This window comes from Triturus cristatus, chromosome 2_2 (assembly GCF_964204655.1).
Source record: "Triturus cristatus chromosome 2_2, aTriCri1.1, whole genome shotgun sequence".
NCBI lineage: Eukaryota > Metazoa > Chordata > Amphibia > Caudata > Salamandridae > Triturus > Triturus cristatus.
Window position 1 is genome coordinate 69,510,661 of NC_140582.1, and position 14,861 is coordinate 69,525,521.

Sequence of the window (14,861 nt, forward strand, 5' to 3'; positions counted from 1 at the left end):
TGTGTACAGCCAATCTTCATCCTCTAAGGGACCCAGCCATTGCTCCCATCTGTGTCAGAGCGGGTCGAGTGATGTGGGGCCATTTTAGTTGGGGTGTGTTATATCTGTGATACACCACCTTTACCCGCGTTTCCCATCATGATTTGCACCTCTGGTGGGCTAAACCCGGGGAGCACAGTGCCTGTCGAAATGTGGGTGCTAAGGGCATGTCGCAACTGAACATATTTATAGAACCGTGAGGTGTGGAGAGCGTAGCGCTTTTGTAAGTCTTGGAATGTCCTGATGTGGTTACTCGTCCAAATGTCACCCAGTTATGATATACTGATGCGATCCCAACCCCTGAAGTCCTCCAGCGCCGCCACCCCACCCAGCCAGAGAGGCGTCTGTTGCGTCAGTTTGTTGTCCCTGTCTGTGTGTCAAAGGGCTGATCACCAGGCCAGCAGCACCACCCTAGTCACCGTCGGGATTGTTTTGGGTATTGGGCAGCCATATAGGACGGCTTAGATGAGGGAGAAATCCATGTCTCCTAGCTCAGTTTTGTAAGCCGGATCAGACCAAACCCCCCGTGAACCAGTCGTCGATGACGAGCAGTCGAGTGGCTAAGTAATGCAGGTAGAGGTCGGTCATACCCATGCCTCTGTCGAAAGGAGGGATTCGACATGGGCTAGGGCTATGCGTGGCCTCCCACCTCCCCATAGAAACCTGGTAGCCATGCTATCCATTTCTTTGAACCACCTCCGCGGAAAGTGGAAGGGGGTGTTTTGGATGATATATAAGAACTTAACAATTACCTGCACACAAGTAAGTGACTCTATTCCACAGATCAAGACCAGACACCACTTTTACCCAGTACCGGGACTTTTCTGGTGTAATGTAACTGTACACAGGGTCTCCTTGTTACATTGAGAACGCCAGATTGTCCAGCAGTAGATTGTTGAAGCAGCTTATTGGGAGGCGAAGAAAATATAAATTAAAAAAGTGGGGCTTAATTTTTAACTGCGAATAAAAGTTATATTCTTTATACACAGGCATAACTCTGCCTAGACAATATATTTATTTTGCGTTATTCACATGGCAACTCTACCTAAGCATTCTACCCCACATCTTCCTTTCAAGAGGAAACCACCCACCATCAGTACCATATGAGGGTCATAGTCTAAAAACAAGGTTCTTTGCCTTTGCTGAGCTTGGATTCTTATTGGGTTCCTGTGGTTCAAGAGGAAACTGGCAACGCACGTTACAAAATGTGCCCATTTGTTCACAAGTTTCGAAGGCTCAGGAGAACTGGGTTGGCAAAGGATATCAAGCTTCATGAGTCTTTGTGCTCTTGCAACACGATGAACCCTGTAATTTTTATATTGTGATGGGTGGTTGGATATTTATACTTCCTATCACTCTTCTTAACACATTCAAAAACCCTCCAAGACCTCTGGCAAAAGTACAGACTTACCTGTGCCTCAGTTATTTCAGAAGTTATAAACCTTAATATGGAGCCTGCTGCAAAACCCACAGCCAATCAGTAGTTGTGCTGGCTATGTTACAGGGCTAGAATTATCAAAAAGATTCTATGGATGTCATACTGAACATGACTGAGCATTTTAAATGTGGGTATATTTTTCTTGCTCTGAAATATGTCTTCCCCCGTTTTGCTGATTGTGGTGTAGACACCTTATTTATTTCATCTAAAGAAGCTATAATAAATCCTACCAAATACATTCTGATACTCATGCAGATATAGGAATTTACCATCAAAAGTGGTTTTCCTAGTCACATTTGCGGGGAAAAATCTGAAGGGGTCCTCACTTGACATAATTAATCAAATCCTAAAAGTGAGAATAATCAACCTGCTTCTAGTTCATTTCATTGAAGAGTGTGGTCTGTTTACTGCTGGTATTCAATCGTCAAATTCCTTAATCCAAGCCTTATGTATGTGAGGTGGCTCCTCACCCCATTTTAGATAATCCAATATATAACTCTTACTTCACTTCTTCCCTCTCTGTAACTCAGTAACTACCTATAAACCTACCAAAAAGTTAACCTGTCGCATAACAAGCATCAACCACATGAAAAACCCAAAGTCAAGCAGGAAGCTGCCAAAACAGTGGTTCACCAGAAGGGGCAGAGGGGAATCAGAACTCTGACACTGAAGACTACGAATCAGAGTAAAGATAATTACTGGCAATTAATTGGGACATAATGCCTTTGTCCATCTTCCTCGCACCAGACCTTACGAGGAACTGACTCAAGGCACCCCAGTGACAGGATACAGGAAGGATGTGCCAAAGCCAGTGGCAGACAACACATAAAGGTGCAGTACACATGCCAGGACCTAGGTCCACACAACAAGGAAATCAATGAAGGCAAAGCCCCCAACAAACAGTAGTTGAGGCAACCCACAGCAATGGATAGTGAAACCCCATTGTGAAAAGGACACCGACAAGACAGACAGCGCCACACACTCTACAGACATGCTAGAACAAACCCTGAACAAGGGGAACAATAAACAGGAGAGAACCAAGGATGAATTGCTGGCCAGGGACAGCCTACCCAGGTAACCCAACAGAAGGAATAGTGGCTTAATGCCCATTATGCCCAATAACAGGCAAGAGGCCCCACTCAAAGGACATTTAAAGGGAAGAAGCAGGCCCAGTGAAGAAAAAGCCATGTGACACCTCATATTGTTGGAGGTGAAAAACGCCCTTATGACACCCAGCCAGATTACCATGCCAGGAGAGCAGCTACTTTAGAATTTAGCACATGTACAGCAACAGCAATCACAAACCCTTGTAGTAAAGGCATACCAGGAAGGGTAGAAGAAGAATCCAACTACACTCCCACCAACAGGGCCAGAAGCTACCAGCTGAACAGGGAAAAGGAGGAAGCAAAGAAGCCACCTAGCCATGAAAGAGACAAAGAAATGTCAGCAAATCTTGGTAGCAAACCAATAAAAGAGAAGAGGCATAGGGAAGTGAGAGCCATCCCAAGCGCTTTGGAATTAATGCACAAGAGCAGTAACCGTTGAGCTTCACAGTTTTTCCTCATATCTAGATCAGCAAAGAAGTCACAAAAATGTGGTCATTCTGGAGGTATTTTGCTGTCAATATACAATGATGACTGTTCTTCTGACAGCATTTACTCCCTCCATTCTCCACTTCCCACATATGTATGGATTCCCCACTGTAATGTCTTCTGCCTTGGTAGGGAGTTTAATGTATGCTGAATCTAAAGAGACTGATTAGCTTAATAACAAGGCATGTGCACATGAATTGGCACACAAGGAATACTTCCGCTATCTGCAGGTCCGACACTCTCTCCAATCCAACATTCCGCCGAGGACGCTGCTCCCGGAATCCTCCCCGCTAGAGGATAGATTGCTAGATGGTCATTTGCCGGAAAGGGCGATATCCCTTACCTACAAAAAACTCATACATCACTCCCCGGATCCAATAGGGCCCCTCAAGGGGAGGTGGGAGGCAGACGGCCTGGAAATTGACGAGGAGGAGTGGAGAGAAGCACTCTCCTCCCCTAAGGAAGTGGCGATTTTTGTGAAATTGCGGCTGATCCAACTTAAAATACTGCACCGGGTGTATGTCTCAGTCGCCAGACTGTAGTTGATGGGGAGGAGTGCAGATGGGCTTTGTCGGAGGTGGTGTAAGGACAGGGGGACATTTCTTCACATATTATGGGAATGCCCACAGGTTCAAACATACTGGGCAAAGATACATGACTGTATAAGTGAGGTGTGGGGGGTAAGGTTGCGGCCCGAAGCTAAACTATGCCTTTTAAACATATGGGAGCCCACGGACCTGCCGGCAAAGGGCAAACAGTGGGCAACACTGGGGCTTGCAGTGGCAAAGCGTAACATTGCCTGCCTGTGGGGGGGCGGAGGCACCACCTCTGCTTGGAGCATGGAAGAAGGACATGGACTGGTGCATGCTGCAGGAAAAGACAGTGTATGTTTCAAGAGGTTGCCCCAAGAGATGGGTGATGATCTGGTCTCCCTGGAATGCATACCGAGGTCATATCTGTGAGCCCGCAGTCCCTTCTCCCCTTGAAGAAATGTTATCCAGCTGACATTAAGAACATGAGCATGCTTTATTCTACTCTGCTATAGCATATTGCAATACAGAATTGTCGAATGATCAACAGCTGTACCACTGTAACTCTAATGGCCTAAAAATGTGTAGTGACCGACTTGTTCTATTTTGTTAATAAAAAGAATTTAAAAAAAAAAACAAGGCATGTGCAGTTGTTTGGGTGATACCCAAGTTCTTTAAGTATCCCGGTCCCTGGGTAAGGGATAGCTGCCACGTGACAATCAGCAGTGGAATTTTCACTCAGTCCTAGTTTCCGACAGTATGCCTACCTTTCTTTCCTTTATTCCAGTATTACCTTTCCATTATTGGTATTGGATTATAAGCTAAAAAATCCCTTTCTGCAGACAGAAGTGGAGGTCCTTCGTTGCTGCCCTACATGCATTTGGCATAGCTGACACTATCCATTGCAATGTCACTAAAGAAACAATACCACACTCCAGGTAAGATAATGTTTACTTCAGTTGCATTTGGTGTGGTATTTACATGGGCTGCTAAAGTACACAAATCAACTGTGTACAAGAGTACAATGGGTCTTAGTCTCAGTGCTGTCCCTCCCTCCGTTGCGCCACTCCCAAAAGAGAGACAAGTCTTTTCACAAACAGATATTTTAGTTTGATTCCCTGGACAGGCAGGACAGATTTCTCTTTCAATACCCTTTGAATAAAATGAAACCTGATATCATTGAAATTGAGACATATAATTACTTTTTTTAATTAAATATATATATATTAATACATGTTTCAAAAATCACACTTCTAAAATGGAGCTGTGTGAATGCGTACACAGCCTGCATCAACAGAACTGAAATTGAGAAAACATGAAATAATAATCACAATCAGATTCTTGTTTTAATGTAGGTTTTGCTGTAACATTATTTCTACTTTTGAGGTCAGTGAAGGAAAGTTGAGGTGGCTATGGAATTAAATGTTGTTAGTTTTATTAAGCTTCTATGGGTAAAAGGCTTAAGGGATATTCCAGAGCTTCAAACCAATGCCATGCAGAAATATTGCAGGTCTGTGCAGCAAAAGCATTCATCTACTGAACTATTTTACCAGCTTAGATGGTGTGGAAACCGATCTCTACTTTATGGGCCACTAACTCACTAGCTATCATTGTAGAACCTGTGACACGCAGGTTGCTCACATATCGTTGTTGCAGGTGCATTAACACACTGCGCTATCTTAACCAGCATTGTACCTGTGATTTGCAAGGAACAAACCTATCACTGCAGCAGGTCGATTGATAAACGTAGCTTTTTTTTTTAATCAGTTTACATGCAGCAGAACACACAAATAAACTCCAATAAAAATGTTGGATTGTAGAAAAATTTTCTTTTTAACTTTCTACTATTTCTCCGGCGGAAGCAGGTCTTGCTCCATCTGTCATTCTGGTCAGATATTTATGCTCTAGTGCCTTAAATTTCACTAGTTGTGATTGCTTTCCTCTACTACCAACTAAAAACTCCTTCTAATATACAGCAGACTATGGGAGAAGTTTCCTGTTCTTTGTATTCTGCTATGTGAAATGTATGGCTTTCTACAGAACATCAACAGGTTATGCAAAAGTAGTGTGGCCATGAAGATAGCAACAAAACCTCATTGTGTGCTGGAAATGAGGTTTTGTTGGGCTGGAATAGCAAACTGACTTAACAAAGCCCCCTTAGGCAGTAGAGACGGCTCTACATCACTGCACAACTAACAGGTTTCACTAAGTGGGATAAAATAGGCATCACAAACTTAGGAGACGTCTGGCAGGGAGACCACATACGATAATTTCAAGAGTTGCAAGCTCAATTCAACCTGTTGCCGACCCAGTCCCATGAACACCTGCAGCTCCGACATGCTCTGGCCAGTTATAAAACTGAGCTCATGAAATTACCTGACCATAGTCCACTCAAGGTAAAACGACTAATGGGCTGACTAGGGAAAGGAGGTATATGCCAAATATAACGCACCCTAGTAATTAATGCCCCTGATAGATAAACAACCCTAAAACAGAAATGGAAGGAATGGGAGGGCCCTCGTAATGACTTAGACTGGTGAATAACCTGGATGCCCCCTCCCCCCGAAAAAGTGCCATATCTTCACATCTCAGGATGGATCGAACAAGTTGCATATGACCTACCTTACCTTCCCTCCCCAACCCCCATCACTTATGGCAATAAGGCTAAATCCCTCACTCTAAATGCTTCTGCTGTCCCTGTCTACATGCAGATTGATTTCTTCCATATGACCTGGAATTGCCCTAAATTTACAGGGTATAGGCACCAAACTGAGGGGGTCTCGACTCAGGTTTTGGGCTGGTGATAGAACTGTCGCGGAACAGGTCCTGTTAAAAATATTAGATGATCTTGGAGGCACCCGAGGAAAACAATACATGGTGGGTATGGCCATAGTGATTGTGAAGAGACATTGCCCGTAAATGGAAATCCCGAAGCCCCCACACTGGCAAAGTGGCGAACGGAACTGATCTTGTGTTCAAAACTGGAGGAGACCATTTACATAGTTAGAGGCTGCCTCCAGAAACATGCCAAGATTTGGGCCAAATGGTTGGTCTATTATGGACAGGGTTCTGCGTAACCGCTTTTGATTTGAGAAACATCTGCAGTGGTGTTAAATCAATTGTGTGAAATGATGGAACTAAATGTTTTGATTGAGTGTACAAAAACAGAGTTGATTGCAAAAGAAAAACAGAAATTAGGTTTTGTATAAATACCCCTTTCTCACATCTGCACATGCAGAATCGGAAACACCACATTAGCAGATATTAGGAGTTACAGTTGTTGTAAGAGGAAGCAAGTTTAAATTACACTGTCAGAGAAAGGTTACATTGGGTGTTTCATGATGCTCATAATTACAACATAGATGAAGCCAACTATTCAAAAACAAGATGAACTTGAAATATTGAGTCTATCAAGTAGTGCACAAATATGTAACTGGATGAGATAGTTTATAGATATACTTTTACGCAATTAAAATTTAGCCGTCTAAAAATGTGCAAATGTAGTCACTTCATTTGACTGAAATATCGGTTTACTAAAAAGAGAAAGAATAGCATTAGGTTGTAAAGCCTGCTGAATTGTGCATAAGTATCTGCACACAGCTAAGCATTATCTGTTTGAAAAGTGTCAATACCACCCCCTGCCAATTGACAGAGCTGGGCAGTACCATAAACACACATAATGAAACACGGTCCACAGAAGGTCCATTTAAAAAAAGTTGTAAACATTGCCACAGACGTTTCTGAAGTTATTTTCAATCATGTGGAAGACATTGCCTTGTGGGGACTTGGGTTCGGGTACCCAGAGCGAAAGTGTATTATCATACCCTTGTCCCCACAATCCATATTTTATGGTCTCATGTTATTGTGGTTTATATTTGAAAATATTCGCCAATGTGTTTTTCGGTGTGTTGTAAGATTTCTCTTTTGATTGAACGTTTTCCCGCATTCAGTACACTGATATGGTCTCTCGCCTGTGTGTGTTCTCTGATGATTGACAAGATCGCTTCTCTGATTGAAACTTTTCCCGCATTCAGTGCAATGGTAAGGTCTCTCTCCACTATGTGTTCTTTGATGATAAATGAGAGATGCTTTATAAATGAAGCCTTTGTCACATTGAGAGCATCGATATGGTCTTTGTCCAGTGTGTGTTCTCTGGTGGGCAAAAAGACTTCCCTTTCGACTGAAACTTTTCTTACATCTCGTACACTGAAATGGCCTCTCCTTCACATGGGTTTCCAGATATGCAGGATTTTCCTTCTGAATAAACGTTTTGTCAAATTCTGTAGACTGGCATTGCTTCATTCCCTTATGTATTTTCTGTTGTCTAACAGCGCATGTTTTCGACGTGAAACCTTTATTAGTTTCATGATATTGGTTGATGTTTTCCAGGGGGTACTGCTGAAAAGTACAATGTTTATTCAACTGATCGGTCTCACGTTCATAGACTGTAACAGATGTTCTTTCTTTTGGATTGCAATGATATGAATCAGAATGTGTTGAATTCCTAGACCCATTTCCACACTGTGTCAAATTTCCCACTTCAAGTTCCTGGTTGATATTTGACCATCGCTGCCTCCTAGTATATGGTTCATATTCAGGGTTCATGAATGTAGTTAATTTGACTTCATTTGATGAAGCTGCTATTGATTCACTTGTTTCATTACATTTTATTTCTTCATCTTTTGCTTTCCCCTGCATGTTTGCACTACCTGAAAAACAAAATGCCATTAGTTGTCTTTTTTACAACCAGAGTTTATTGGTTTTGAAAAGCATCAGCCACAATCATAAATCTTATGCACTTTCAATCCAATGCCATTAGTTGTCTTGTAAAGCAATATTGAATAATTCTGACATTAAACTCAAAACACATTTATTTGTTAACTTTCATTAGTGTTTACTTCAGACTCAATTGATCCTGTAGGCAATGCAGCAACAGATCAATTTTAAAGATGTTACACTGTGTATAACAAGTATTTATTGGTTTGATCTTTAGTGTTGCACTGAAGTTGAGATGTGCACTGATCGAAGCGAACATACACATCAGCTAATAGCAGTGGCGTAATAGGGAGAAGAGGTACTTTGTGTCAGTGGATTATTCAGAGAAGGCTTGGAGAGATTTTGAAGTGTGTTCTTTTCACAGTTCACTGAAACACTTGTGTTATTGGCTAGATCCTTAGTTGCTAGGGATGCCTGGTTTTCCACAGTCTTTAAATTGCATTTTAATGTCATGCTAATATCTGCGAGGGACAAAGACTTTGCTTACATTGTTGGTTTCTTATTTGATACCAGCAGTTTTGGCAAGTATTGCTACTAATGGTGTTTGAGGCATCATGTGATTAACTGTTTATACATCCTCCCTCGCTCACGGCTGTTACTCTTCTGCAGGCTCACAACACATGAATTATTGTATGGTGAGTCTAATTATTTGAAAACTAGTAGTGTAGCAAACCTCTAGGTTTCAAATTAGAAATTCTAGTAATCCCTTTATAAAATCTTCTGTTGAGTGCCGTACAGTCAACAATACGTGCCATGAGAACACACATAATAAGTTTCTATTGCAATGCACATTTTGCTTCCATTCTTCCTTCCACATAAAATCTTATGCGTTACATTATAGAATACTTAAATGTTTATGCTTAAGAAATTAAATATTTTTTTGAGAATTTTAGGGAGAATACTAATTTTCATTGCACTGACATTACCCTTTCAGGATTACAATAGATATCAAGTAGTGAGGCACACTAGGTAAATAAGGTAAATGTCAAATTTTCGAACAATAATATAGCTTGGGTACACACAAGGTATCTCCCTCTGACCTATGGGGAGTAAATCAAAACTGGTAATAAGCACCAAGATAGAATACTTAGTGTCCCTCAAATGCACTCCGTTGGTGGTCCACGAAAGACCTAACAAATGTTAAATCAAATCCACAAAAAGTCTTTGTATAATTTTTGATTTCCAAGAATTCTTCTTTATTAATCACTGTGATTCAAAATAATAATACTCTTCAAGTATACGGGTAAATTTGATTCAATACATCTTGAATAACCAGGTTATATGTTAATATCCTTTGGATAATCACAATGCATTTCGAGTCAAAGGACTCTTCATCAGGGGATGGTAATCCTATAAATGAATAAACGAATTTGATCACTTTCAAGACATAGGGTAAGAACAACTTAGAAATAATGCCATGCTTCACAATGTCATGAATAACATAATGTTAAACCCATAGAGAAAAAATTTAAAACATATTATAGTGTCGGCAGCTGGACACCATTGCAAGAGTAAGGAGGGTTGTAAAACTTGCATGAGTGAGTACCTGGATACCATTGCAAGAGTAAGGATAGTATAGTCCGTCTTCCCTTTCCGCACACTTCCGTGACGCGTTTTTTGATGCGCCCGTAACTGTCAGTTACTGATAATTACCATTCTAAGATGGCACTCCCATCTTTGAATAGTCCTGTTTCTTTGTCTTACACATCCGGGATGTGTTTAAAAATCGGCGCGTTCCCAAACCTATAGCTACTTCCTTGTGTTGTGGATTCAACATCGGGAGATCACGGTTTTTAGGTAAGCGTTCTCTCTTGACGCTCCGTTTCTTTGATTTGCTCCGCGTGCAGTACGCTCTTCACTTTCCTGCATTTACTCTTATGTTTCACGCAGTGTTGAACTTCTATTACATTATGTGTCCGTGGTACTCTGCCTGGCCAACCTTATGGTAAATTTACTTATTCACCAACCGCAGAGTGGTTCTCATTCTCTGGTTTGATTCACCACGGTCTGTTTTGTTTCTTAGAATTCCGACGTTCTTTGCACGTTTACCGTTCCGTACTCAGTTCATTCTCTCATAGTGGACTATCGGTGTGCACTACTTACTTTATTTCACCTTTTCGCTATGAACTTCGCGCACCCTTTCAATCACGCAAGTTTCACCACCTTCCTTACTCTCGCAATGGTATCCAGTTGCCTACATCATATATGTTTTTATTATTATTTTTTTTGTATCTCGTGCACACTTTCAACTCACGCAAGTTTCACCACCCTCCTTACTCTTGCAATGGTATCCAGCTGCCTACATTATAATATGTTTTTAATTTTTTCTCTATGGGTTTAACATTATGTTATTCATGACATTGTGAAGCATGGCATTATTTCTAAGTTGTTATTACCCTAAGGTCCTATGTCTTGAAAGTGATCATAATTTGTTTATTCATTTATAGGATTACCATCCCCTGATGAAGAGTCCTTTAACTCGAAATGCATTGGGATTATCCAAAGGATATTAACATATAACCTGGTTATTCAAGATGTATTGAATCCAATTTACCCATATACTTGAAGAGTATTACTATTTTGAATCACAGTGATTAATAAAGAAGAATTCTTGGAAATCAAAAATTATACAAAGACTTTTTGTGGATTTGATTTAACATTTGTTAGGTCTTTCGTGGACCACCGATGGAGTGCATGTGAGGGACACTAAGTATTCTATCTTGCTTATTACCAGTTTTGATTTACTCCCCATAGGTCAGACGGAGATACCTCGTGTGCACCCAAGCTATATTATTGTTCGAAAATTTAACATTTACCTTATTTACCTAGTGTGCCTCACTACTTGATATCTATTGTAATTCTTACTGCCCGCCAGTGAGAGCACCTATCTTTATTTACCATGTCATATGAGGAAATTACAATCATCACAGATAACCGTGCAGAAACTTTCGGCTTCTCTGCCGAGGAAACCAACCGAATTTACGCTTTAATTCAAGACACGGATCCTTCGGGAACTAGTCCAGCTTCAACTCAGAGCATGATAAAACAATTATTATACATAACAAAAAGAGAAATAAACCAACGTTTACACGCCAGTACCCTACTGAGATACCATAGGGCACAAAGAATTCCACGTGGACTTAGAATTTCTTTGAAGTCAACTCTTTGCAAAAACAACCCTAAATTCACAGAAAAATGGTACGCTATCCTCAATAAATGTTCATTAGATTTGATTTTACTCATTTTCGATGAACTAGCTAAAGTTCTTGAAGAATCAGACAAAGTAATCCAACAACTAAAAAGGGACCTCAGTTCAAGATTGTCAAAAGATGAACTTGACACTATGCTTAATGACGTTAACACACAACTTGACAAATATGCTAGAGAAATTAACGAGAGAAAGATCAGGAAGTACAAACGCGATACCATTGATTATAAGCTTGGAGAGGTATATAATTGAGCAGAGATTTCCGCGCAACAAAGACAACAGCGTCCCTTTACAAACAGATCGACAGATGGAGAAAGCTCCACATCCACTGAATCCATGGATAGAACTAGGACGGACAAAAATAACTCTAACAAAGACGTCCAAAAACAAAAAGACACAAATGAAACCCCAACAAGAAGCTCTTCATCTGGACAGCCTTTTTTAGAGGCAGGCCCACACCCTCCCGTAGAACCAGGAGGGGTAAACGCAAAATCAAAGGAGAAACCAGTAGCTAAATCAACCAGGAGTCATCATTGATTATCAATATTTCCAACACAGCTCTATCAAAACACCAAATGAACTTGCTCCAAAAAGGGACATAATTCATACCTACTTATCACTCCAATGAATTGGACACTGAAATCGCAGTGTTTAAATTCATGAGAAATTTGCGTCTTAAACATTTCTTCAAAAACATTGTCCTTCATCAACCTTCTGTCTCTAAAGATACCACCACAGACTTGAAACATCCCAGTACATTTATGGCTCCCATCAGCCACAAAATTCTGGATTCCTATGAAACCATTGTACTTAAAGAACTCAAAACGATACATCAAAAGCCCAATCAAAAAATCTCGAACTTGACATCAAAACAAAAACAAATCATAACTAATCTCACAAATAATCAAGATATTACGTTCTGCAAAGCTGACAAAGGAGGGGCCCTCGTGGTCATGGACACTTCTTTCTATTACCAGAAAGTCACAGAACATGTATCAGACCAATTCACATATATGAAACTCATTTAAGATCCTACTGACGCCTTTCAAAAAGTTCGTACAACCATTGTTGAACAAGCAAGATCTGTAGGAACCATCACCGATAAAGACATGAAATACCTTTTGTTGCAAAATCCAAGCAGCCCTACACTGTACATGTTACCTAAAGTGCATAAACATCTGCAAGAGCCGCCATTCAGGCCTATCGTATCTACCATCAATACGATTCACGAACCAACTGGCATATACATTGACAAGTACTTACAACCCATAGTCCAAAAGATGACAAAGTACATACGTGATACCACTGATTTTCTTAATAAAATCAGTACTATCGAATTGAATGATGAAGATTCAATTACCTTATGCACCATCGATGTGTGTGCTCTATACACATCTATCCCACATTTGCAAGGAATCGAAGCAATTGAATCATTCTTAATTAATCAACCCCTCAAAGAAAACTTGAAAGTGTTTATACTTGAATTGTTACAATTCACTTTACACCACAGCTATTTCCGATGGAACAATGAATTTTTCCAACAATTATCTAGCACTTCAATGGGCAATTGTGCAGCTCCATGCTACGCCAATCTCCACATGCACAAACTTGAATGCGATTACATCTTATTCAATTCGGAGTGGAGTGATAAGATCTTACAGTTTTGGTGATACATAGATGACATTTTTTTGATATGGAGGGGAGAAATTGCTGACCTTCACCAATTCCTAGAGTTTTTGAATACCATCAATGACAGAATTTAGTTTACCCACAATATCAACTCCAATCAGATACCGTTTCTGGATGTACTGGTTATTAAACAAGGTACAGAATTGATAACAGACCTTTACAAAAAAGATTCCAACAGAAACAATACTCTGCATTATAACAGTTGCCATCAGATTTCACTGAAAAAACATTTACCGCACTCACAAATTTTAAGGATCAAACTAATTTCATCGAACATAGAAATTTTTGAAAAAAACAAAGAACTCTTAGTTACCAAATTCAAGGAAAGAAAGTATCCTACCCCAGTCATAACAAATGCTATTGAGAGAGCGGAGGCTATTGAACGAACACAACTCTTAAACAGTCAAAAAAAGCCGGATATCAGTAATAGACCAGTTTTTGTGTCTAAATATTCAACAAAAAGCACACAAATCAAGAAAGTGATGTTGAAATATTGGCCCATTATTCAAAATGAAAGTGACTATAATGGAATCTTCAACTTACAGCCACTATTTACATACCAACGCACAAAAAAGGAACTTCTATCTAAACCTCCTAAACCGGTAACTACATAGAGGAACAATCCCTTGCTTAAACTGTGGTCATTGCAACAATGTAATCAAAGGTACCAGTATTCCACATCCCACCAAAGGAACACCCATTCGGTTATACACCACTGCTACATGTGACTCAAAAAATGTAATTTATTTATTAAAATGTCCCTGTGGACTATCATATGTGGGAAAGACCTAACGAAAAATTAAGGTTAGATTAACAGAACATAAGAGCAACATCAGAACCAAATCTGAAAAATCACCTATTGCGGTACATTTCAACAATGACAGACATAACATCAGTCAAATGAGAGTCCTGGTACTTGAAGTCGTGAACATGGCACAAAGAGTTGACAACAAAAAAAGACTTTTACAAAAAGAACTTATCTGGATAAAAAAACGTGATTCTTGTCACCCTAAAGAGCTCAATGACCGTTTAGAATACAGCTGTTTTTTGTGATCTATGTATCTAGGTACTGCATCTTGTTTACTATGTCACTGGTACCATTTGTCCCTATTGTTGAATTCTACTCAGTTTTCACTTTCCTTTATTTGTTATCATTCTCCCTCTCTCACTTTTTATTAGTTTTTTCATCATCCTGTCTTCTAGTTTCCATCTTATCACTCCACTTGTGTTTACTCCTTTTTATACCACTCCAACATGGCGCCCATATAACATTATCCTTTTAGTATAGTCCGTCTTCCCTTTCCGCACACTTCCGTGACGCGTTTTTTGATGCGGCCGTAACTGTCAGTTACTGATAATTACCATTCTAAGATGGCGCGTATGAAATACTCCCTTCTTTGAATAGTCCTGTTTCTTTGTCTTACACATCCGGGATGTGTTTAAAAATCGGCACGTTCACAAACCTATAGCTACTTCCTTGTGTTGTGGATTAAACATCGGGAGATCACGTTTTTTATGTACGCGTTCACTCTTGACGCTGCATTTCTTTGATTTGCTCCGCATGCAGCACGCTCTTCACTTTTCTGCAT

General features: G+C 40.2%; 1 protein-coding gene across 3 annotated transcripts in view; it reads right to left on the reverse strand.

Annotated features, from left to right (window-relative positions):
* Window positions 1-5,440: 5,440 nt before the first annotated feature.
* Window positions 5,441-14,861, reverse strand: part of LOC146861864 (uncharacterized) — an 85,932-nt gene continuing 76,511 nt past the window's right edge. For all 3 annotated transcript variants that reach the window (XM_085641023.1, XM_085641022.1, XM_085641024.1), the window contains one exon: window positions 5,441-8,308. In XM_085641023.1, the coding sequence (XP_085497149.1) occupies window positions 7,446-8,308 (863 nt within the window). In that variant the 3' untranslated portion in view covers window positions 5,441-7,445. The remainder of the gene's footprint in view (window positions 8,309-14,861) is intronic.